Source organism: Ammospiza nelsoni, chromosome 1 (genome assembly GCF_027579445.1).
Source record: "Ammospiza nelsoni isolate bAmmNel1 chromosome 1, bAmmNel1.pri, whole genome shotgun sequence".
Taxonomy (NCBI): Eukaryota; Metazoa; Chordata; class Aves; order Passeriformes; family Passerellidae; genus Ammospiza; species Ammospiza nelsoni.
In genome coordinates, this window is record NC_080633.1 from 149,305,016 (window position 1) to 149,332,008 (window position 26,993).

General features: G+C 42.3%; 1 protein-coding gene across 1 annotated transcript in view; it reads right to left on the reverse strand.

Annotated features, from left to right (window-relative positions):
* The window catches only part of COL22A1 (collagen type XXII alpha 1 chain), a 209,404-nt gene extending 183,872 nt beyond the window's left edge, over window positions 1–25,532 (reverse strand). The window contains exons 1-2 of the mRNA XM_059474675.1: window positions 25,375–25,532; window positions 20,657–21,223 (exon numbers count right to left, since the gene is read on the reverse strand). Of these exons, the coding sequence (XP_059330658.1) occupies window positions 20,657–21,223; window positions 25,375–25,471 (664 nt within the window). The 5' untranslated portion in view covers window positions 25,472–25,532. The remainder of the gene's footprint in view (window positions 1–20,656; window positions 21,224–25,374) is intronic.
* Between the last annotated feature and the right edge of the window lie 1,461 nt (window positions 25,533–26,993).

Below are 26,993 nucleotides of genomic sequence, written 5' to 3' on the forward strand. Positions count from 1 at the left end.
AAGGAGCAGTGATGTCTGCTGTAAGAAAATGGCTAAACACATTAAAGCTTTTCATTAGCACTTTCTGATAAGATTATAAATATTCTGTATAATTACCATTAGCTAGAGTGTCCAAAAGCCTGAAGTGGCGAGACTGCAAGTTCATTATAAAAATTATGCAGAACACACATGAAAGGGGAAAGCAGAAGATGGAAAAAACAGAGCTGAGGAAGTTAATCCATTTCTTAAAAGAACCTTTTAATAACTCTAAAACAAGCTGCACAAGCCCCAGTGTGGACCAGCTGGCCCCTTGCCACCTTCTCCTGCGGGGCAGTGGAAATGGGATCCATCAGCTCAGCAAATCCCGCCGGTGAACAAAGCCCCACTGCCAAGATCTGCTGGCACCGCTGCCATTCCCACGCATCGCCCTCATCCCTCCAGGGAGCAGGGCTGCCTTTGACACTTCCAGCCCCAGTGTCCCTGCCTGGCACCAGCACCCCAAGCTTTGTCCTTCTCCCCTCCCTGTTTGCCCCTCTTTGGGAGGCCTGGGCTGCTGGAGCCATCCAGGGGGTTCCCCTGCACACTGAGCCGACCTCATTGTGCTCTGCCCCAGTGAGCACAACTAATAACCACGGTTTGCCTGCTTTAATTGAGGCTCTGAATGACTGGGAGCAAGTGCCCACCCCTCCAACAAAGGCAGAGCTCCCCTGAGCACAGAGCCCAGCTGCCACTCACGCTGCTCTGCGCTGGGATGCCACAAAAGCTGAGCTGTTCTGCATGGAAAGCAGCTACCACCAAACCCAGCCATGAGCAAATGGGGGCCAGCAGGAATTCCAGGAAAGTCCCCACGGCAGAGAGCATGTCCAGCCCTCTGTGCCCCATGCTTGCTGAGCGCCAGAAGCTTGGTGAAATTATTTTGCCCTGCAACAGGTTTTTCTAAGAGGCTGTGGAAGGCTAGAGGAATGAAATACATGCTGGCGATGAAAATTACCATGGAGGGTGTTTTTCAGCTCAGAATACAAAACAGATTGGCTTTTCTGCAGGCACTGGTAAGAAAAATACTAATTAGTACAAAGTATGGTGATAGGCCAACTCTCTTGCTTAGTTGCTCATTCATTAAAGTGAAATTAATCTGGTTTTATATCAATGTAAATGAGTGAGAAATGTAGCTGGGTGTTTTGTTTTGTGTACACCCATTTGCTGCTGTTGCTGATCACAAAGAAACAAAGCTAAAAGCACAGCACGGGACACCTCAAAGTCAGCTCCATCCCTAATGACCAAGGCCTGCTATCAAACAAAAGTGTCCTGTTAAACTTGTGAGCCTCCAAAACTCAGTCTGAGGATGTGAAGCCATTCAGGTGAACAGAGATAAACCTGGATAAATCACACAGAAATAAAAGCAGAAAACAAAGGCAGCTCCCTCAAGTTCCCTATGTGGAGAGGCCAAGGACAGCCTTGGCTTGGTAAGCAGAGAAAAACTTCCAGATACAAGAAACCTGGAGAGGAACTCTTTACAGGGGCAGGTAGTGACAAGCCAGGGGGAAAAGGCTTCAAACTGAAATTTAGATTAGATATGAGGATTAGGAAGAAATCCTTTACCTTAAAGGTGATGAGGCATTAGTACAGGCTGTCCAGAAAACCTGTGACTGCCCCATCCCTGGAAGAGTTCAAGGCTGGGTGGGATGGGGCTTCGAGCAACTTCATCAAGTCAAAAGTGTCTCTAGCCCTAGAAGGGGGTTAGAACTAGATGATCTTATAATTTCCCCTCCAACCCAAACAATTCAGTGATTCTCTGACTCTGTGATCACATTCTTGGCTTTGGCTATGAGGTCAGACCTTTATTTCACTGAGCTTCTCACCCCAGCAACATCTCAGATAGGATTTCACAGGTCACTGTACCAAACCCCAAATTCACTCAGGAAAAACATCACCATGAAGAATGTGATTTGCCTGACAACTACTTATAAACCTGATAGCTGTGCCTCTACACAAAAACTGGCAAGAGCATTTATGACTAACTGAGGAAACTCCCACCCACCCCAAAATAGTGTAGTATGGACCAATGCTTCCTCATTGAAACCTCCTGTCTGCTTCACAATGCTCAGCACTTCCATATCTCTATACAAACCAAACTCATTCTTTGGCCAGGAGGGCAGGAAGGCAGAGCCAAACTATTCTCCCTACTCCCATCTACCCAAAATTGGGATGCCACATTCCCAGTGCCCATTAGGGAAAGGCTCCTGGCCTGGACTCTGCTATTCCCTGAACCATGTCAGGTCATTGTTTAGAAAAAGCTCATTAGCACAGAGTGAACCCATCCCACCAAGTGTCCCATGGGCTGTGGTGGGACAGTGCCAGGGCCCAGGACTTTTTCTGGCAGTGGTGTGGCTTCCAAGGGCCTGTGCTGACACAGGACATTCCTCTGGGTGGCATTTCTCTTGGCTGCACTGTGTGTGCACATGGAGCATTGGTTCCTCCATCACTGCTGCTCAGCACAAGCATCCACAGAGAGAGATGGGGTGTTCAAAGGGGTTCCTTCCATCCCAGAGCTCATATGGAGATATCCAGAACCAGCAGATATTTGTCTGAGTTACTCAAGTGTTGATTACAGAGTTGCTGGAGCATGTCCAGAGAAGTGCAGTGAAGCTGGGGAAGGGTCTGGAGCACAAGTCTGATAAAAAAACAGCTGAGGGAGCTGACAGTGTTCAGAAGGAAAAGGAGGCTCAGGGAGATATTTTCAGTTTCTACAACTCCCTGAAAGGAGGTTGTAGCTACGAGGGGGTGGGTCTCTTCTCCCAAGTAAGGAGCAAAGAGGACAAGAGGAAATGGGTTCAAGTTGCACCACGGATTGGATATTCTGAATAATTTCTTCACTGAAGGGGTGATCAAGCGTTGGAACAGATTGCTGAGGGAAATGGTGGAATCATCATCCCTGGAAGCATACAAAAATTGTGTAGATGTGGCACTGAGGGACATGGGTTGGTGGTGGCTGTGGCAGTGATAGATTAAGAGTTGAACTCAATGATTCCAGGAGGTCTTTTCTCATTTTGATAATTTTGTGATTCCATGATAAGAGTGGAGCACAAAGAAGACAAGAATGTACCAGTGGCCACTTGTAACACTGGTAGTTTCCGCTTCACAGGGTGTCTTAAGCTGCCTTAAGCTCATAGTGGTGGCTGTTGTGGCCAGAATGACTTCCTGACAGTGACTCCATCTTACAAAGGCCCACACAGGTGCATTTCTTTGGGCAGGACATACTTCTATACAGTGCTACAGAAAGAGGGAATTTTCACATGAGATAAGAAGTAAGACAAGGAAACCCTGAGCCCCTTTAGTAGTTAGACTTGATCCAGCTTGGATCTGTTTCTCCCCAGCCATTCACAGGCCATCACATCATTAGCTTCTCAAAGAACTGACTGTCTCCATAATGATCCAAGGGCAGTTTCTCCTGAATTGTTCCCCACTGCCTCCCTGGGAAGCAGATGGGCTGGGGAGAGTGACACAGACCTGGTGCTCCTGCTGGGAAACTGAAAACTTGTTCCCTGCAGTGATCACCACCACCAGTGTCTGACCCCTTTCCCTGGAGAGTGTTGGATATGTGGTGTTGTTTTCTGTGCCCATAACTGACTCGGGATCAGTTACAGGGAAGCAGCTTGGCAGCCTTCCAGGCCACCACACAAGAAAATCACTCTATTGCCTTATGGCCAGACAAAGTTTATAGTTTGTCTCTAATCACCTCCATTAGAGCACAGTTTGCCTTCTAATCAAAGGCCACGTTTTCCATCTTATTTTTCTTCCCATCTTCCACCCATGCCAGGACCAAGATGCTGCAAACATTCCTATATATGTAGACACTTAGAGATTAAAATATCCTTCCTCCAAGGTCTGAAAGCTCAGAGTCTAATAGAGAGATTCTGGTGAATTTTTTGCTGGGAGAGAGCACAAAGAAAATATATTGGTGATCTCTCAACAAAGCTTGTTTTCTATCTGTCTGCCAGACTCACAAATTTTACATCTACAGAAAACTATGACCAGAGTCAAGGCCTCTTGCACACGACATCAGACATTTCATATTCCACAGCAATACCTGCTCTTTTGGAAAATAATCTTTCCTTTCTCTGAAGAAAATGCTGTTAAAGCCAGCAGAGATGAACAAGACCTCATCTCTTAAAAAGGCATCAGCCTGCATTTTAAAGAAGCCAGAGCACACAATTCCAGCCCCATAGGTGATCTTTTTTCAGGCATTAACCTGCTCAGTTAGAATAAAATGAATCTTACATGTCCCTTAAGAAGCAGTTTCTAGTTTCCACTTTTGTCTTGCTGATGGGATTCAGACAATCAATGCAACAAATTTTGACACTGATGATGTACCCTCTATTTCCATGTTTCCATACTTTTCTAAGGCAAAATGAGTACTGATGGTCGTATCTCATAATATATTTTTCCACAGGTGGTTTGGGAGTTTTGATCATTACCAATGTCAGAATTTAATATGACATTAATTTTCTTAGTCAGTGCAGAATTATGTACAAGTCCAAATAAAAGAGTAATTTAAAGATCAGATTCAGTGTCATGGTTCTCTTGACATCTTGCACAAATACTGAGCAAGCCCAAGCTTCCATCACTCATCTGCCCAGACAAAAATAAAGCTGCTCATGTACATCCAATTGATTATTTGCATTAACCTCTTTATATATTTAGACAGGACATCAACCTGTGGGAGCAAGTCCAGAGGAAGCCACCAAGTTGATTAGAGGGATGGAACATCTCTCCTATGCAGAAAGGTGGAGAGAATTTGGATTCTTCAGGAGATAAAGAGAAAGCTTTAGAGTGACCTGACTGCAGCCTTTCAACATCTAAGAGATGAAGAAAGACTTTTTCCAAGAACCTGGAGGGACAGAACAAGGGGGAATGGCTTCAAACTACAAGACAGTGGGTTTAGGTTAGATATTAGAATTTATTTTTTTTTTACTCTAAAGGTGATGAAGCACTGAGATGAGCTGACCAGAGAGGCTCTGGATACCCCATCCCTCTCAGAGTTCAAGGCTGAGCTGGATGGAGCTCCAAGAACCTGATCCAGTGAAAGGTATCATTGTCCATGGCAGGAAGTTGGAAATAGATGATCTTTAATGTCCCTGCCAACCCATTCCATATTTCTATAATAGACTTCTAAATGTAATTGCTTTTGAGTTAATGCTGCCATGGTGTACCTCACTAGAACCTCACCTGAGCTGGTTCATTTTAACCCAGAGAGGATCCAACAACTGGAATTCATCACTTTATTTCCCACCTTCATTTAAAAGAGCTGCCATAGCAGAATGAGTGAATGCAGCAGGGAAGGTTAAATGCTGCTTGGCAGACTCACAGGGGAGCATGCACAATGTTGTTTTCCTTGGTGAAAGTCAACATTAAACAATTCTTCATGCTATCACCCTAGCAGAGCTCTTCCTCACCTACAAACAGGAGAATCAAACTTAGCATCCAGCCTGGAATTCCAGATGAAAATGAAATTAAAAGCTCAGCCCAAGAGCAGGAAAACACACATGCAATGTTTTCTCTATATTGCCTTTTTCATGGGTCCCACCAACCCTAGGAAAATTATCAACATGTCAAAAAAAAAACCAGCCCAAACCACCAAAAACCCAATAAAACTACAGAAATTACTATATAAGTATAGATTCATTGCAGATCTATATCCTTACTCTCCACTTTCCCATTCAAAATTATATAATTAGACATGTACTGATTTAATGAAAACTCAGTCTGTGCTATTCTGAAATTAGGACACTCACCTACCCCCGTGGGAGCACAGATCCACCCAGCATGAATAGCATGTTTATCCACCCCTGTGGTTTCAATTCCCTAGATTTTATTTGTGTTAACTGAGAGAAAATCACTCCATTCACTTCCAGTTATATATGTGAACGTGTGTGTTCATACGCATACATTAAAAAAAAAAAGGTGGATGCTATAAAAATAACTGAGTCCAGAAGAGAAGAAAGTAAAGGATGTCTGTACTCCAAAAGAGGCTTATTTAAAGGATGGATTGTGGGATGCTTGAGTCCATGGGAGTTGTGGAGTCTTCCATCAGTGACCATTTTTTACCAGAAATGCACAATAAGATGAGCAGCCAGCCCCTTCCCCTTAGTGACTTGATCAACTCTGCTCAGTTTGAACCCACACCCAGCCACAGGAGAAAAGTCCCAAAGCCCTGGGACAAAGCAGATGAAGGGGACAGGGCCCTCGGTGCCTTCAGTCCCCTGTGTTCTGGTGATAGCAGGTTACTTGGGAGCTTATTCCATAATGAGGGGTGGTGGGGGAGGAGAAAACACAAACAAAACAACCTCTGTGACTATGAACTTACTGACATCAATTTACTTCCTCCCCTTGGCATGTCTCCCTTTCACTCCACCACAGAGTTACGGGTAGAAAACACTTTTCCTGAAAAGCCACTGTTCTCCTGTGCATTTTGTGGTGAAGGGGAGACAATTATTGAGCAGAAAAAAGGAAAGAACAGAAGATGAAAGGGTCAGCTTTGCACAATTACAGCCTCAAGTGCTCCTGCACCATTCCTGAGCTGCACCAGCACAGCCTCAGCCTGGAGGTGCCTGTCAGGGAGCAGTGAACACACATGAGCAGAAACAGCATCCAGAACCCTGCAGGGCCAGGCCAGGTCCATCCTGAGAGCTGGGCTGTGCTGAGAACATGAAAAAGGTGTGGGGACACCCCCAACCCCATCCCTGTCCCCACAGGTAAAACCTCTGCATGCAACCAGGAGTGAGGAAGAGTTTCTGCTAAGAGTTTCTGCAGTTGTTTCTCATACCTTCCCTGCTGGAAGGACTGGAGTTCTTCTAGGACTAAGAATTGGATCTCTGTGACCCAATGAGCATCTTCATTATACTTGGGAGTTTTGATCATTGAGTGCATCAAACCTCTCATGGAAAATCTTCAGAGCACCCCACAAGGAAAGGATTTGCACCACGTGTAAACCTGTTCAGCCAAGGTTTATTTCTGAGGTCTTTTAGTGCCCTGCTGTGTATGCTTAAGAAAACCTTTTTATTCACTAGAAATAACTCAGGATGTATGCAAATAGCTGTACAAAGTAGTGACAAGTCAGTCTAATACTTTCTCAGGTGTTTGGTTAATTAAGCATTTATTATCTGGCCCACTACTAGTTTGTGGAAAATAATTAGCAGTGATATATTACCGAGCATAGATACGGAGGAGTGAAACTACTCTATGCTTCAAAATAGAAATCAATGCTTTAGTTATAAGACAAACTAAAGAACCTAAAAAAAAAAAAAGGAAACAGCCTTCTCTAGGATCTGAACAAAGAAGAATTTTCTTGGCCCTGTGAGAGTGAGAGATATTTTTCAACATTTCAGTAGCACGTAACATTTTATGGTCAAGGCATGCGCCCACAGAAATCAAAGTAAAAAGCTGAGAGACTTTTCTGTATTACAGGCCCCCTTGAACAAATAAAAATATCGACCTCCAAAGCCAAATTACTTATAATCAACTCAAAAATAGTTTGCAGTGTTGAATGTGGTGGGAGGGTGTAGCAACCCATCCACTAATTCCATTTATTTACAGTTCCTATTCTGCTTTCTTGTGCTGTCAGCAAGCACACAGGACAGTATTTTTAACTAAATAATAGTATGCAAAAGGATTTACGATGAAAAAAACCATCCCACCCACTGGGATAAACTCCTAATTATAGATGATAAAAATCCTTGATTCTGAGCCAGTCATACATTAAAGAGATTCCTGTGTACCATCTTACACTGTGTGAAGCCACAGTGTCTTACAGCTTGTAAAGCTGTGAGCACGTAAATACTCAGCTGGTGATAAATAAATTATAAATATAATATGAGCCCAGGAAATTAATTCTTCATGATATTATTAAGGTCACTACAAGAACAGTTTATCAGGCAGGTAAATTAGACAGGCATCTGCTTCTATGCTTGCTAATAGAAATCAGAACAGCCAGTGTAAATTATGTTGAATTTTGAAAGATTTGCGGCTCTGTAAATGTTACACTTGTCCTTAAACAACTTTGTCAAAAATCAACATGCATGATTCACTATTCCAGCACAGAGCTCTGATAGCTTGGAGGAACAGTTAGCAGATACATCCCTGAATAAACTAACACAGTAAATTTCCCAGTACATTTTATTTTGTGAGTATTATACACTCACAATTCAAACAAGACTCATATCCTAGCAAGAATAATGATGATTTCCTTCTATTTTAGTACCCTCTTGCCCTTTTAACTAGAGCTGTGAGCTCCAATAGAGCCACAGGTGTAGAAGTGGGATTATTTCCCTGGAGTGGGAGTGGTGATTGCAGGTTGTCAATAAGCTTGACTGGGGAAGGAACATTATGGCCAACATCTGCCCTCTTGCAAAACTCTTGGGGCTGGACACTGCCAAAATATATAGGGAAATATGGTGTCAGGAAATGACAAAAAAAGGGGACATTCAGTTTCCTAATCTAGACCCCAAAGTGACCTTTCCAAAGTGCCTGATCAGTGTGCTGCACCAGAGAGCTCTGACACCTTCAGGAATCTGTGACTCAAAGGCTGCTCTGGATCATTTCAGCCCCTGAGGGATTGTTAGTCCTGAGCACATCCCTTCTCTAACATGATCCTTATGTATGCTATGTTTCTATACAAGTCAAAATATTTGAGACAAGGCATTCTGTATTCCATCAGACAAGCCCTGCTCAACAATAATAAAAACATCTCTACATTTTCAATGCTGTGTTCAATAGAAATGTAAAACATATCTCCATACCAGCCACTGTGAAAAAAATTAACTCCATCCCAGCACAAAACCAGCACTCTACTGCAGAGGTGCCATTTACATGGACACTTCTGCAAAAGGCACTCAGAGTGAATTCAATGAAAGTTTGAATAAATCATAGAGTCATAGAATGGTTTGGTTTGGAAGGAACATAAATGATCATTCAGCTCCAAACCTCCCATGGGCAGGGACAGCTTCTGCTACACCAAAGTCCTGGTCCATTGGAACTTGTTCCAGTGCCTCACCACCCTCAAGGTATTTCTTCCTTCTATCTAATCTAGATTCAATCTCTTTCAGTTTAAAGCCATTTCTGTTTTTTCTATCAGATAATAATCTGATAAGAAAGATTGTTTAATTACCTTAACCCATACTCAGAACTCCACTGGCTTCAAGTCAGCTTTTCAATGCCATTCATAGCAGGATGAATTTATCACTGCAGTTTTTCCACTGGGTTTGTTCACCAGGTCCTCCAAGTGAATTTTTAGCTTGTCTCTATGGGAAGACAACCAGGATGCACCAGAAACATGGATTTGATTTACATTCAAGCTGGTCTGAGCTGGCATCCTTCCCATTTTGGTTCCAGTAAAGCACAGTCTGGTTTGGGTCTGACTTTGTTACAGTGAGAACTGGAAAGATCATTAAGCACAAGTGGATTCACGCTTCAATTAACAACAACAACAACAAAGCTATTAGCAACAAAGGTATCTTTCAATAATAGCATTTAAAAAGCTGTCTCTGTTACTCTTAATTGTATTGCAGTCATTATTTGTTTTTCAAAGTATTATCTTGCTTTAAATGAGTCAACAGACTGCAGCAGGTAATATCACAGCACAGTTAACTTCAAGGACCAATTTATCAAAGATTTAGGCAGAAACCAAAGATGAGGGAGAGGAAACCATTCTTTTCACAGGAGTAGACCCTTAGGGATTAAATAAATTATGTTTGACCCTAAACATATGGTAACCCTAAATAAATTATGTTTGACCCTAAACATACTTGGTAACAGCTCTCTAAACTGACATTGTCTCCTTCAACTGCACAAACCCTGCAGCATCAGGGAGCTGGGTGACAATTGCAGCACATTCACCTCAGCTTGCAACACTGGCCTGAATATCCATCAGTAATATAAATTCCAGCAGTCTGAATTTACTGGCACAAGGAAACAAACATTATTGTATTCCCAGAATGTTGCAGGGAAAGGTTCAACTCTTTTGCTGTTGGCTGTCAAAGCGAAGAATCCAATGAGAAAGTTATATAAGCTCTCTCAAAAGTGAGTGAAAAGAAAGAGGTACTCAGAGGTTGAATCATGTCACCTGTCTCAAACAGTCATCCTCAAAGAGGATGAAACATTCTCTTGAGATGTCTACTCCTTTCCACTGACTATCAAAAGAGCACAGACAATTTTCATCCTACTGCAGTTAGATGATATGAATCCTACCAAAGATACCTGAATATAAAGATACAAAATTGTTTAATTCTATTTATGGCTTTCAGTTCTGATCCAGCCTCAGTCTTCAGCTCAGGAACACCCTTTGATCTAAGCTATTACAGTCATTTGCCACAAAGCTTTAGCACTAGAGACTAAAATTCTGCTGCACCATCCCACCTGTGTCATATTAGAATTGCAGCCTCTGGCAGAGGTGTTGCATCTTCAGTGCCAAATCAGAGATTTCTACAGTAGATGTAGAACTAATATGTAGATAGAACTAATATATTCTATCCATCTTGCTGTAAAACCCTGGAGGAACAAAGCACAGAGATTCCTATGGCAGTGAAGTCCCACCCAGAGGTGGTGGATTGGGTTGATTGTGTGTATTCTGCAGTAAAAATGTCCTGTGTTTCATCTTCTCTAGAGCTTTAACATCTTATAGCTTTATTTACTTCACTGTAATAAATGCTGATACTTCAGGCTGAAAGGACACAGGTTTATTTTTCAGAGTTTATACATATAGAAACAAACATATGCCTTATGCACATACCCAAACATATATGCATGTATGTGCATTTTATATATAAATTCCTTTGTTTCCTAGAGTACAGATGAATTTATAACCAAACTGACTAATCCATAAAGAAATTAATGGAGTTTAGGAATCTGATGTCCTATGACCCTGCAGTTTAAAAGACAAGGGCAGCAAGTGACAGAAATCACCTTGTCCAACTGAGCTACCTCACTTGAAAGGTACCTTCCCTACTTCTGGCCAGGATTAGCAGCAGTACTCACAGTTCCCAAAGTATCCAGCATGCCAAAAAGCATTTTATGCAGAACTGAGAACTATTCTTCAGCATTTTAAAGTACACGAATAGAGCAGAGCTTGCAACAATTTCTTAATTGCATTTTAAAGAAGTTAATTAGCACTTTATCAAAAAAGCAGTTCTCCAAGGTGTCAGAGCACTCCCACTGCTTTTGTTTTGCATCATAAACAAGCTAACTGATTTGAAAAGGTATTTGGTATTTGGGTATAACTTGTAGGGAACTTGATGGGATTGAATCACTAACCTACAATTTACTAACAAAAATAGCCCACCAGTTAAACCACACTGCAGCTCTACCACTGAGCAAGAAATATTCTCAACTGACTGGCACATTAGAATTCAGTTCTGTTTGTTGGGTTGGTTTATTTAAAGAAAAAAAGAAAAAAACAGTTGAAATTCAGCAGCATTTACAAACTTCCACAGGAGAAAGGATGCACAACTTCATATTGCCAAAGGATAAGAAAGGAAATCATTCTATCACTTGAGTTTGAACTCTAGCAATAGCATGAATCTCTCTGTTGCAAAATTTCAAGGTTTACAGATATCACAGATCTGTTCAACCAATGTCCCATCCCTGGAAGTGTTCAAGGCCAGGTTGGATGGAGTCCTGAGCAGCCTGGTCTGGTGGGAAGTGTCTTTGTCCATGACAAGGGGATTTGAATGAGATGATCCCTTCCAAGGCCATTCTATGATTTTATGATCTACCTAGAGCTTCAAATTAAGCCATTAAAACTTAAATGCCCAGCTTTGCTTTGCTCACAGAAATAAATAACACAGGCTTCTAAAGAAAGCTCAGCTGAACACAGAACTGGAAGCAGTTCTTAAAAATAGGTGGTCCTGCCCATTTTGTTCCAGGTGTTAATGTTGCATCTTATCTAGCTCTGAACATGGTTTTGTGTTATAATTTGTCTTATAGTTCTGTTCTGCCTGTGAAATTGTTTCCAAAATAATTTTAATTATCAGGTGATGCACTTGATTCAACACCTTGAAAAGTCACAAATTTTCTGGTTAATTTATTTGAAGAGAAAGCTCAGTTTTTGTGCCAAACCTTTTCCCAGGTGACACGGGCAGCCCATTACCAGCAAACACTTCATCCTTCTATGAAATCAGAATCTGCCATGGTACCTACAGACTCCCTCATTAGGCTGAATCACAGGATCTGCAGCTCCCATTGCAGTTACTCCTCACAAGACTTTGAGGCTGGAATTTATGGAGCCAGGAGCAAAAGAAAAAAAAAAAAAACATCAACCCTGACAGCCCAAGATCACCATTGCTATAATGGTTTTACAGAAATATTCATTTTATAAGAAGCTGGGGATTTCAGGGAACCCACTGGTTTTTAGAAGTATAAAATCTTATGACTTTATTACATTGCATGCTCTGATACAGATTCAACCTTTTCTATAATTTTCCATTAATTCTAACAGGTTCATCAGGAGAACTGGGAATTAATCTCCATAGCACCACCAGACTTTCCCTATCCTAAATAGAACTCAATTGAGGGAGAGCAGAGGAAATCTTTAATTTGCAGGTGCACCTGACCACAGCAGGCAATGGTCTATTCCATTCATAGATTGTGCTGGGACTTACCATTAGATTTTCATGTGAAAAGTCACATAAAGCATAAAAATTAACCCCAAAGCAGGCTTAGAACACTAAGACTTTAAGTAACTGGTGTCCTTTCAGTGTGAGGTCAGTTTAGGGGTTGTAAATGAAGGAGGAAGAAAAGCCTGACTGCACAAATCTGCTGAAATTTAAAGTATTTAAGACTTGTGAGGGCCACATGCCAAGGGTTTTCTCCTCATTGCTTTGTTTTTCTTGGACAGAAAAGCCTGTAACTAAACCTAAAGCCTCAGAGGTTTTTAAGTGCCTTGCCCTTGTCTCCTGCTGAGCATTGGCATCTTCAGAGGCTGTTCCTTCTGCTGAGCATTCCTCAGCAGCCCCACCAGGAGGGACAGTGCTGCCCCATGGATGAGCTGTCTCTTTTACCCCATCATTTGGGGTAAATTTTTTTTTTTTTTTTACTCCATCATTTGGACAGAAAACTCCTCCTGACTGCAGCTGGAGAAGTTTTGGGCTCCACAGCTGAATATTGAAAGTCCTGAGCATCCACAGCTCCTGCAAAATCAATATGGGCTGCAGACAGGGATGAAAAACAAGATACTTCCAGCATATAAGAATATGTTTCAGCTTTTTGCCTGTTCCTATTTCTGTATTTCTCCTTCACTTCTATATTATTTAGAAATGGCTTCCATAGCACATTGCTTTTTCATAGGGCTTTGAGACCCAAGTTTTTCCTGATTTTCTCAATATTTCTTTCTAAATCTGGGACTTACTTTAATCTTTGTCTTTACAATTATTTTTACTGTACATCAGACAGTGTTCAGAGAGCTTTCTTGTCTGAAATGCAAGAAAACCTATTACAATTTAAGGGAGATGTTATCATCCAGACAGATTTTGTGATTTCAGACAAGATGTTGTTGGCAGTCCAGAGATTCACTCTTTTACATAAAGTGATTGCCTGTGGTTTATGATGCTATTATTTGTCTGTAACTGCTAAAGAAAGAACATAGAGATAAGAAAGGCAAGTGCAAAAGGTTTAATTTTATTATATTCCTCATTTTATTATATTCCTGTCTTCAGAGTCCCATATTAACAATCCAAGTGGTCTGTATGAAGTTGCAGGTATGGAATAGACTCCTTTTCTCACAAAATGCATCAAAGAAAATAAGTAAAACCATTTTCTGTCCCAGACTTATTTCTAAAACTCTGAATTTTGGATGACTTTTGGATTCATATCTTTTGTCCCTCAGCAAAAAGAAGAAATCAGGCCACAGATGCTGAAATGCCCTCATCACCTGAAGGCAGTGTCTAAGACATTGCTTTTTCCAACGTACAAGGGAATGAAAATAAATCAATAAATCACTCTCTGAAACTCTAACAGAGCTAACATCCATTCTGGAGGAGAAAAGCTACCCAAGTGCACAGAAATATCAAAGTGCTGCCTGGAGGCACTGACAGACAGGCTGTGTCTAAGTGGAGGTGGTGGCAGCTTGCTCATCCCTCCCACCAACAGCCCCCAGCAGGATGCTGCCAGCCAGACACAGCCTGAGTGAGGAGAGAGCTCTGCCATCCCTCCCTGAACCAGCAGCAGCTGAAGCAGCAGTAAAACAGCAACAATTGTGTGTACTGGAAAGCCTGGCTGAGGAAAATGGGACAGGATCCTGACGAGATCCATCTGCAGTGGGATATTTTTGTTAGGCAAGATGTTTATTCAAGAGAAGCAAGAAGACTAGAAGTGGAGTTTGAATGGGAAAAACCCACCCAGAAATCCACTTTATGCACAGCATAAACCAGAGCACACCAGCTCAGGTCTGCTTTGGGAGCATATGAAGGATTTTTCTCAATTTTCTGAAGTCCATAACTAAAGTTCATCAAGCTGATATGAGCTAGCACTGCACCAAAGGACACAATCCAGGTGTTCTGCTCCTATTAGCTGCTCTCACCTTGTGCCAATTCCTCCCCTGGGAGAGCATGGTGAAATAAATCTGAGTAAAAACTAATCTGGGAAAGGAAACAAAAAATGTTCATTGGCTTCCTGCTATAGTTCATGGTGGGGCCACATAGATGCATGTGCTGACAGATGGGAGAAGGAAGTTAGAAAGAATAAGATTTTCCTTTTTAGAAGTGGGGCTGGTCATAAAACAGCATTGTTATAAATCTCAGAATAAACCCATTAATTTCAGAGTACCAAGCAAAACAAGAATTTATTTAGCATCATGGAATTCTTTGGGCTGGAAAAAACCCTTAAGAACATTGAGTCCAACCATGAACCCAGCACTGCCAGGTCCATCACTAAACCATGTCCCCAGGTGAGACCTGCATGTCTCTTAAATACCTCCAGGGATGGTGACTCCAACACTTCCCTGGAGAGCCTCTTCCTCAAAGATTGCTTGACAATCCTTTCAGTGAAAGATTTTTCTTAATATCCAATCTAAACCTCCCCTGGTGAAACTTGAGGCTGTTTCTTCTTGTCTTCTTGCTTGTTACCCAGGAGAAGAGACAAATCCCCACCTGGCTGTGGTGCCTTGGAATGGCTACGTAGAACAGAGGCTAGACAGAGTTAGGAAATAAATTAGATATTTATTAAAAGCCCTCAGTAGATACACCTTAGGCAGTGCAAAAGCCTCACAGACTCCACCCAAGATGGACAATGGTCACAAGTTTTTCAGAGTGATATAAGTTTGATCTATTAGCATATGAGGGGTTAATTATCCAGTTACAGCTTCAGGTAATGAAGTCTTATTCCCCCAGTTTGCTTCCTGCCAATTCACTTTTGTTTATGCTTTTTGGGGTCTGAGGCTGAGGCTGTCAGGCCTGGAGGGATTGTTTTGTCTGACCAAAATGTGAAGAGAGCTTACTAACACCCTAAATGGGGTCCAGTTCTACATTAGTGCAGTACAGGATCTGACAAATATAAAAGCTAGGAACTTATCATCCTTTCAGGGAACTGTAGAGAACAATAAGATTCCAAGCCAGCTGCTTTCCTCCAGGATAAACAGTTCCAGCTCCCTCAGCCTCACTCAAAGGACTCACAATAAAGACCCTTCACCAGCTTTGATGCCCTTCTTTGGACATGCAACATTTAAATGATGTGGAGATTACACAGTGCCAGAACAGAGCTGTAGTTATGACCTGGGAGAACAATCACTTCTGCATGATCTGTGGAGAAAGTGAGGGACAACCAGGAGCCACAGCTCATCCACAGAGTTCAAAGCTGCCTGCCAGACACCACCTCTGGAACATTTTCTCTCTAAGCTGGGGATGACTGGACCAAATGGAAAATTAGATCTGAGAGTTCCAGACATTTGATTTGAAAATAAAAGGTTCTGTAAGAGAAAAAGAATATCTGAATATCTGTGCTGTGCTTCCAGGAGCCAAAAGATACCAGACAGTCCCTCAACTAAATGGCAGAAGATCACCACTATAAAAACATTTTGTCTCCTGACATCCACGAAAAGTCTTTTTTTCCCTTTAGTTTCAAGGAAAGGATAAATCAGTTGGAAATTCTGTCACAGACCTTTCATGCCTTCAGAGGAAGCTGCAATTAGCCAGCAAATGTGGTGATGAAAGGATGAGTGATCCCGTGGTCTGTGCCACGAGTGATTGCTGGAAGATGGAGATGTAACAGAAAGGCACCAGGACAGCTGAGGGAGTGCAGCATCAAGAAGCAGCAGGACATATCAGAGGTGACATCAGCTGGGTCACTGCCCAGATGCAGCTTTTTAAAAAGCAGCAGTTGTCTGCTGAGCTTTTAACAGGCTTCCAATGCCATCTGAAAGCCACTAGATTTTCAAGTGATGGTCAAATTCTTAGTACCTGCATTTAAACTGGACATCTTCTTAAGCAGCAGAATGTGGAATATATCCTTAGGTGTTGATATGCTCCAATATTTCAGTACTTTTGTGAGATTTGACTGTACTGATAAGTCTGTTAGGAAGTGTCAGTCAAGAGATGGCAATTCAGATGCCTGCCCTTTGTCATGGTCTCTGTGCATGAGGTATTTTTAGCACTAAAGGCCAAAAAGAAACAGCTTGCTGTTCTTCTGTGAATATATCATGAACCTGGGCAACGACAACCTCAAAAAAGGACATTTCTGAAGCTTTCAGACTATCTTTTTGATGGATGTTCAGGGTGTTGCTTTGAAGGCTGGAAGCCCTTCATCATCAGTAACAGAATAGGGGTAGCATATGTCATATTTTGTGCACTTCATACCTACTCAAAGTCAACAAAGACATGTAAAAATAAAAATATAAATGTTTTGAATCATCTGGACAGGTGACTGCTTTTGATATCTTATCACAGACCTCACTAAATCAACAGAAATCAATGACAAACCATTGATACCATCTCATTATTGAAACAATTCATTCTCATCTCCTCCTGTTTGCAAAGTATCTGAGATTCATGTGATGACAGTCCTTTGGTCTAGTATATTTTTAAGTATTCCATAGCTGCCTGTTGTTATCCCTACAACATATAAGCAGGAACTGTATTTAGGAAACGTAGCATCTCTGGAATTTTTAGCAGAATGTGTGTCTATCCTGCTTTCCGGTGCAAGCATCATCCATCCTTGCCAGCCAACTATAGTCCAGAATGTAATGGAGATGTGTGGCAAAAATATCTCCCCCTGCCACAACTGAGATCTGCTCCCACTGAGCAGACATGGGTTGGTTTTTTTTGATTATGCTATGCTTACTGCCACAAGATCAAATGAGAGCTAAAATGCCATTAATGCCCTCAATGACATCTTCCTAGCAATAAATTCAGTCAAATATAGCAAAATGAATGACAGTCTAGGCCAGATGTCCAGGGAGACCTGAGACAAGCAATTCTGAACAGCTGCTGGCATGAAATCCAGCATTCACAGCACTTCACAACCCTCCACATTTCAGTAGCAGCACCAGGGCTGGAGGACTCATCAGTGGTCAGTACAAAAAAATCTTCCTCCCATTTCCACCCTTTGATTCATGTGTCTCCCTGGAGCTTACACAGGATTATGTCTATTAAAACCAGAGCCTGGCTGTGGCAATAGATGCTTTTGTCTCAGAATGTGCACAAAATAAACAGCAGCTTGGCATGAGCCCTGGTCACGTTTTCCACCCACCCATACATGGTTTGTATGTTCATGTCTTATGCAGAGCTGTCATTAAAACCACTGAAAGTTAACTGCAACAACTGTTAAAAGTTTGATCTTCTAAACATGTAGAAGGCTTTGCCATCACAGTGAACTCCTTTCCTGTCCCTGCTGCATTAACATGGAATTTAAAAGTGGTACATGCACAAGAAATCTCTTGGTGCTGTTCTCCATCTCCATTCTCTCACCCCCCAAAACATTTCTACCTCAAAAATGCAGGTAACAAAAAAATTAAATTATCTCCAATAGAATATTTCTGCTGGACATGCTCTCATTAGCTCCTCCTCTGTTTTAGCAATATTTTCATAGATTTTAGACCTGATCTAGACATCATGCCTCTTGAAAGCTTTCTGCATGCAAAGCAATAAATTAAATAAGTATGATAACACTGATTCTGCTAAAGAACACCTTCCCTGTCTTAAATGCAGGAAGAAAAAATTCAGGGAAGACTCTGGGATTGTAAGGTAAAATTCAAGGGTAAAAGGGTAAAAAGTCACTATGCAGGAGAATTTGATTTAAGGGTAAAAAGTTACAATGCAGGAGAAAGTGCAGTCAGAGGTGAGAAGTGAGAAGTGGGACCATGAGAGAGGAGTAGCCCCAGTACAGAAGGAGGCCCAGGAGATGTTCCAGGTGCCAGAGCTGAGGTTCCCCTGCAGCCCCTGCACAGCCCATGGAGAAGCAGCTGTGCCCCTGCAGCCCCTGGGGGAGCAGAGATTCCCCTGCAGCCCATTGGGGTCCATGGGGAGCAGAGATCCCCCTGCAGCCCCTGCAGGACCACACAGGAGCAGGGGGATGCCCAAAGGAGGCTGTGACCCAGCCCATGTGGAGAAAACTCCTGGCAGGACCTGTGGACACGTGGAGGGAGGAGCTGATGCCAGAGCAGGGGAAGAGTGTGAGGAGTCCTCCCCCCAGGAGGAAGGAGCAGCAGAGATGTGTGCTGAACTGAGCACAGCCCCCATTTCTCACTGAGCTCACCAGTGCAGGTGGAAGCAAACACCTGGGGAGTGACTGTCATCCAGGATGAAGGATGCTCCAGTGATCCTTTGCAATCCAAGGAGAAATGTTATGCTGGTCTGTGTGGACACAGGATGGGCTCAGAAAGCCACAGATAGATGGTTTTATACTCTGACAGGCAGGTAAAATATTTTTTTGAGCAGGCAACAAATGATGTCCCAGGTAAAAAGCAGAGTAAATACTTGCTTTGGAAAAGGAAAGAGAGAGAATTGCAAAGGAAAATCACACTTTTAGTGTTCAGCAGCTGCAACAGGATGTTGAGTTGGTCAAGTGTGCCAGTTGGAAGGGTTTGCCATTTTCTACTAGAGCCCAGTTGAGTGTATGTCACAGACACATTTTATGAAAAATCCTTTCCTTAGGATTTTTATTCCTGAGAAGCTGAGAGGCCTCAGGAACAAAATATAAACAATGATTATCTGCTGCTGTGGAATGCAACAGGTGGATCTGTGATTATCTCATGCGGTTATTTCTAATTAATGGGCAATCACAGTCAGCTGTCTTGGACTCTCTGTCCGAGACAGAAGCTCTTGTTATCATTCTTCCTTTTCTATTCTTAGCTAGCCTTCTGATAAAATCCTTTCTTCTATTCTTTTAGTATAGTTTTAATATAATATATAACATAAAATAATAAATCAAGCCTTCTGAAACATGGAGTCAGATCCTCATCTCTTCCCTCATCCTAAGACCCCTGTGGACACCATCATAGTGTGTATGATTACATAAGATTTTCACAGAAAAAAACCAAGCTCCTTCAGTCTGCATAGCTTACAGTTATTATTCCCCATGACTTCCATTTGTATTGGGATTACACCCTCCATTATCCATTTATGTTTAGGATAAAAAAGAAGAAACATCTTGATATTGCTGGGTAATGACAACTAGACTCTGCCCGCTTGCACTTGTCACTCTTTAAGGACTCTACATAAGCCCAGAGCTTTTTATTTTGCAAAGGGAGGTTCCAGAAAGCAATAACAGATCTTCATAACATCATGGCCTGTTCACAGTAATCACAACAAACACTGCAAAAAGCAGCAAAACCAGGCAGCTTTCATGCAGTCACTAAGAACAAGAGAGTGATTTATCAGTGGTGGAAGAACAGGCTGTGTGATTGCTGCTCCTATTTAAGTGCTGGGAGATAGCAGCCACAATGCCTTCCCATCCTCTTCATCAAGGAACTGGAAAATCAGGGTCATTTATGCAGTGCAAATCCCCACACTTTTCTCCATTAGAAGTCATTCAAAACATCACCAATGCTTATGCTGTTGGCAGCCAGAGCACTAGAGAACACCATTTAGTAGAGTTGAGATGCTGAGGGGCAGAAAAGCACAAAGATCCCTTTGCTTCCTTAAGGATCATCCCCAGCAGCACCCAGAGCATTCTCTTCATGGTACAGTGCCAGAAAATAAGGGGGGGAAAAGGTCCTATACAAAGTAAACCAAAATCTGGATATAAATAAGATGTCACTATTCATATTAAGTAGTCTAAATTATTATAAAGTATTTGAACTATATCAGAGCCAAAAGGGAATTCATGGATTACTCTGGAAGCTGACCTATAATTAATACTGACTTGCCAGAAAAATCCATCACATCTCCTGTAGTAAAATCATAGAATCACAACATCAGAGAATACTTTGGGCTGGAAGAGACCTTAAAGATCACCTAATTCCAAATCCCTGCCATAAGCAGTACTCCACTAGATCAGGCTGCTCAAAGCTGCACCCAACCTGGCCTTGAACAGTGATCTCTTACAGAGTGGAATTGGATAGAAGACAGGAAAATAAAGAAGAATAAGCATGAAAGAAAACAATCATACCTTTTCATATCTACATGAAATTAGCATATCTAATATTCACATCTATGAACTGAACCTATTCTAATTGTGCAGAAAGGAAGGCTCTACTTACTCTCACAGAGACGCCTCCTCAGCTTCCCCCGAATTTTATCGATGGCGTTGTAATCAGAGACATGAAACACGTGAGCAGACTTGGGCTCTGAAGCAATCTCATCAAGTTCCTCTTTTAAGGCTTCTCCAACACCCACAGCAAAAATCCTAATCCCAGCCTGATGGGCTGCAGTGGCTGGATCCAAGACAAAATCCTGGCTCCTTCCATCAGTCAAAAGGATGGCCACTTTTTTAACAGTTCGATCACTAAGTCTCCCACCGGCTTCTTTGGAAAAACTGTAGGTGGTGATGTACCTGAGAGCATCTCCAGTGTTGGTGTTGCCCCCATAGTACTGGATCTGTCGTGCAGCCTCCTTGATCTCCTCACGGGTTCTGTGCTTGCCCAGGTCGAACTCTGTGCTCGGCCGGTCGCTGTACCGCACCACCCCCACTCGGGTCTTGTCTGGGCCAATCTCAAAGGTTTCCACCAAATTGGACACCCACTGACGAACTTTCTCAAAATCTTCTTTTCCAACGCTGGAGGAGGCGTCCAAGAGGAAGACAAGGTCGTAGTGAACGCTCTTGCAACCTGCAGGAGAGGCAGAACACGTTGTTAAGGGGAGATGAACGCAGAGGACCAGACATAGCAAATCTTCCCTGGACACAGCTCCCTAGGGAGTAGTTTGGAGGAGGCAGCAAACCCTCTCCCTGTCCTGCAGAGGAAGAGCAGATTCCAGGCTCTTCTTCCCTGTGATTCATCTCATCAGTTTCAGGACATCTACAGAGCAGCACAGACTCAGCTTTGAAATGCAAACCCTTTCCATTTTCTGTTTCTAACTACTTTAGCTCAATCCTTCAGCTATAACCCCTGCATGAAGATACTTTTCTCTGACGTCATTGCAGTGCCTTTGCTCAGGCAGTGCTCTGGAATGACCTGGACAGATCAAAAGCCCTGTCCTGACCTTGCCTATGCCAATCCTGACCCAGAGTAATGAAGCTTTCATGTCCCCTCTTGCATTAATGTTATGATCCATTTATGCTTAGCTAGAAGCAGTTCTTTTGCCCAGCATGATATGTTGGTGTAGCAGGCCTGTAACAAGATTATTTCAAATTTGAGGCTTTCTGCCACTGCCTATTGACTAAATGATGACTTACTGAATTTTGGAATGTGTTCCTCAATGACAAAGGGCAGCTGCCTTGTAAGGGAAAAGTTCACTTATCCCCACAACCATCCCTTTGCCTCCAACCTTGATATTTGCAATATGAGGCCTGTATAATCCAAAAACAAAAAGCTGTTTTAATTGCAACTTGCTTGCCCTATATCAATCCACACTGCATATTTGTCAGACACTTGCCAAAAAAAGGGGATCTCTCAAGAGATGTTTTTTAGCTGTTTCTGGATACACGCAAGTCAGGAAGCACTAGGTCCATAAAAGTGCCCAAGAGTCATCAATATAATGCCCCAACTGGACAAAAGGTGTATATATATATATATATATATATATATAAATATGCTTATATTTATTAGGCATAGTAATTATGCTTATATTTATTTAAACAATATTTTAGACCATAGAGTTTTAAGACTGAAACCTGCTCCACAAAGTCAGTTTTGTCACAGCTGCCAACCGTTGCTTCTCCAAAAGTTCTGGTCTCACCTTGTCTCAAAAACTACAACTGCATGTTTGACCAGTGGTAGAGTTACACATTTCCTACTGAATTCCAGCATTTGAACATACAGGAAGGTCACAGATTCTTCTCTTACACTCAGATTTTGACACAAATTATCGCTGGATCTTTTTGCTCATCCCAGGGTTGTCACCCTGCCTTGGAATGGAAGAATTCCTCAACAGCCCATGGCTCTAGAAAGGAGGGAGTGGATAGCTCAGCTACACAGAGAGGATTTGCCTTCAGAAAAGAGTAAAAGCATTGTAAAAGAGTAGGTCAGTGCTCACGGCATGTCATGATGACCATGAGAGTGATTGATGTACACCTGGAGTGTGGCAGGTGATGATAAAGGAGCATCACCTGCTGCTGTGTTGATTTCTATAGCAGAGCCCATCCCAGCACATCCCAGCTGCTGCAGGGCCTGTTGGAACAACCTCTGCACACGGGATTGGGACCACATTGGGACCAGCCCATCCACAGGGGATCTCTTTGGAAACAACCTGTTGTTGTGGTTTAAGCCCAGCTGGAAACTGAGCACCACACAGCCCCTCGCTCACTGCCCTCAGCAGGACTGAAGGGAAGAGAATTGGGAAGGTGAAAGGTGGAAAACTCATGGGTTGGCAGAAGAAAGTTTATAAATAAAATAAAATAAACTATAAAATAAAAAAATAATTAAATTGTAATGAAAAGCAAATAAACAAAGATATATAAATAAAACCCAAGAAAAAGGAGTGATGCAAATGAAAAAAGTTGCTCACCACTGACTGAGTCACAGTCCCCATGCAGGAGTCTCCAGCCAAGTGTCCCCCCAGAGTTTTATTTCTGAGCATGATATGGTTTGGGATATCCCTTTGATCAGTTGGGGGCAGCTGTCCCAAATTTTTCCCCTCCCAATTTCTTGTTCTCCCCAGCCTCCTGGCTGGTGGAAAGAGGAATAAAAAGGCTTTGGCTCAGTGTGAGCTCTGCTCAGCAGTAACAAAAACATCCCTGTGTCATCAGCACTGTTTCCAGCACAAATCCAAAGCACAGCCCCAGAGCAGCTACTGTGAGGAAAATTAACTGTGTCTCAGCCAAAACCTGCATGTGGGATTGTGTTCTGTGATGGCATTTTGTGAGTGAGGGAGTGCTTGTCTCTAACTCCAGAGCAAGAAAAGTCTCTCTGGGAAAACACTCTCAAAGGCAATCTGAGAGTGGAGATGATGGTTTAAAACATTTTATGTTATGGCATGCAAGTTACTTCTGTGAATATCAGCTGGGCTCTCAATTATGGTTCTGCTTGATTTTTGGAGAATATAAAACGCAAAAATATTAACAGTAAAATGTAAGAAAGAAGCTTACACTTCTCCACCTTGCCTCCTTCCCAAATTCATTATTATATTAATCTATTCTGGCTGGAAGAATGTTAATTAGGTGAGACTAACTAGAGAGCAACACCCACAAGACCTTCCTGTTACTTATTTTAATGACTCTCAGCAGGTGAGACAAGAGCAATTTCAAAACAAACAGAATAGACAGAATGAATCCTGTCTGTGTTCAAGGGCAATGAGCCTTAAAACAAGGGGGAGTTAAGGTTTAAAAAGTGATGCCTATTCAAGGCAGTATTGCAGGGAGGAAAAACATGGTCTTTCAGGATCATTTTTTTGGCATTGGTGATTCTTTGCTTACAGACCTGGTGGCAGTGAGATGAAAGGCTGCAGAAATGCTTTTAGTAAATATTAATCTACATTTTCAGCACTCTAATGTCCACTGCTAGACAAAATTTATTGTTTTCCAAGAATGCCATAACAGTACTGTTTACTGGCAGAAACAATTCAATTCATGTTAAGGGAATATGGGAGATAACTCACAGAAAGCAAAATTTCAGTTTTGTAATTGCAGAAATGCTCTCTGGGAGCACAATTCAAAGAGTTGTGCTCATCTACTCAGACACCGAACCAACTGTTTCGCAATATTTCCTTTAAAAATAGTCCACAAACAAGCCATAAGCCCAAAATTATTTAAAGTAAGCACAGAATGAACATATAAATGGCCTCACTATATTCTGCCTGTGACAGGCCCAGAAGCAGAAAAAAAAAGCGAGATTTCACTTTGTTTGGTTACTAGGTATTTATTTCTGGTAAACTTCACCCAAAAAAACCATAGAGAGATCATATAGGAAAGCTGTAAAGCAGCTGTTCCTTAAACTGAAAAAGGTCTAAAAAAGTCTTTCCTTTCTTATAAATTACCCAAGCCCACAGAATAGCAGCTTTCCTAGAAAAAGAGACAAAAAACTTCCATCTCAAAATGCCTTTGGACTCTTATAAAAAATTGTGTGGGTCTACAACCATTTTTCATTTGAGGTGTGGCATCACTGATGTCAGATAACTCTTCTTGCTGCCACACAAAAAACAAGGTGTCCTTATCAAGGATCCCTGTAAGAACAGTCCCTGAGCTACACCATCCTCTAATGCATTCAGTGGCATTTGGGGGAGAGGGTTCAAGAGCCCAGGCCAAAAGCTGTGCCAGAAACCAAGCTGATAACCAGACAAGAGAGAAAACACAGAATCCTAGAGTCATTTAGGTTGGCAAAGACCCTTAAGATCATGAAGTTCAACCATTAGCCCAACATTGTCAAGTCCATCACTAAACCATGTCCCTAAGCACCACATCAACGCATCCTTCAAGTGTCTGGAATCAGGGGAGGGTATGAAGAGTGCCCTGGCTCTGTTTAGCTCACAGGGAAGTCCCAGCCAGGCAGAAGATTCACCAGGTCTCATCTGACACCCACAGGAGGCAATGGAAGAAGTGATCACCTCCATGCCAGTGTGGGGTAGATGGAGCACATCCGGAGCAAGCTGTGCTGAGCTGCTCCTCTTGCTGTCGGCAGCTGAGCTAAACTTTCTATGCCTGCAGTAGAACCAAAGACCCCAGGTCAATCACAGCCTTGACCCTTGAGCTTTCTCCATCCCTAAGGCCTGTTTTACAGATTTCCAGCAGTAAATATCTTGGGCTGTTTATAGATTTCCTCCTGGAACTGATGGTTCCCATCATGGGAGAGCCCAGCAGCTCCGGGGCAGCGAGCGGAGCGCGTACCTGCTCTCTGTGCCGCGGTTCTCTCCCCGCTGAGCACCAACGTGAGAAGAACCAGGAGCTGGGGCACACGGCACCTTCCCACCATGGACGTATCCATTTCTCCTCTCTCACATCAGCTCCTCTTTTCTCCGGGGTGCGAAGCTTGCTGGAAATCCAACCCGCAGCCTGGAAAGGGAAATAAAGAGCGAGTGTTATCGTGCAGCAGCGCCAACGGCAGTAATGATGCGAGGCATGAGAGCAACGTTCTGGAGAGTCGCCTCCTCTGCCTGTCATTTTACTTGACTAGACATAAACTGCTCAGACAAAGAGGCAGGAGTTCACCTACTTTTCAAAAGCTATACTCGTTCACTGGCTCTATTCACTGCGAAGCAGCTGAATGAAAACAGGAGAGAGATTACCAGATTATTATACTTTAATTGAGCCCACTGCCAACTACACAATCAGCGCACTGGAGTGGAAACCATTCCTGACCTGGCCCTCCCACGCATTCATCATTAGGAGATACACAACACAGAGCCCAGATACAAACCACTACAAATCACACACACAACCCGTTGCCACTTCACCCATCACTGCTTTCAGTTCTGGAGCCCCAAAAATGGCAAATGCTAAAAATACACCACTGTTTTCATGCACGTATTTGTTGACATCAGTCCTTCTCTGCAAGAGTAAACTCAGCAGTTTCAAAACATGTCTTTCACTATTTAGCTTAAAGATGTACAAAAGCTCAGGGTTATCTTCAATATAAGGTCTTTGGTTTGGGTTGACTTTGAGTGGAGTCACTGAAGTCAGAAGGTATTGTAAGAAGCCAGGCAAAGTGGCTGAGCTTTTAAAAGTTAAGCTGTGTTTTCTAAAACTAGATCGACACTTTAAAAAAAAATCTGTTATTGCCCTTGTTTTATTATTTTTTACTATATCATGAAGTCATTGCAGTTTGATCTACTGTTTGAACACCCAGAAGGTAGAAACAAGCTTCCACTCTTCAGCTCTCACTGCCTGAGGCATTATTTTCCAAAACTTTTCCCCATATCCTGATTCTTTCTTTTCCTCTTTAAGGATTCTAATGATTTTTGTCCATTTTCTTGGGGAAGTTGTGCCTTCTCAGTCTTTTAACATGCATGTCTGCTTCTCACTGTTGATAGCTGGGTAGATGTCATGAAGGGGACACTGTCTGATGTAGTTCATTGCTGCAGAGTCAATTATGCCTTCTAGGGTATTTCTTTTCAAAGCAATAAGGTTCTGCGGGAATCACAGACAGGAAGAATGGTGGCGTCAGCATTTGTTCAAAACCCGTTTTGATCACTCAGATGTTGGGCCTATCTCAACCATGTATCTCAGCATGTTGCGCTGGTTTAGGAAATTAAAAAGGGGAAAAAACTTTATGAAGTTGTCAAGATGTCACTATAAATCCTTATCCCAACAAAAAATACAGGCTCTTTCCAAAAGATAAAAACCAGGTTATTTTCAGAAGTCTGTATCCTATGCAGACAAGGAGAAAAGCAATACATATAATAAACCATTCCCTGTAAATAAAATTTAGAAGTATCTGCCAGCAGTGGAATATAAATACAAGAAAGATTTTTAAAAAATCATATTTATTCATGTACCAACCCTAAATA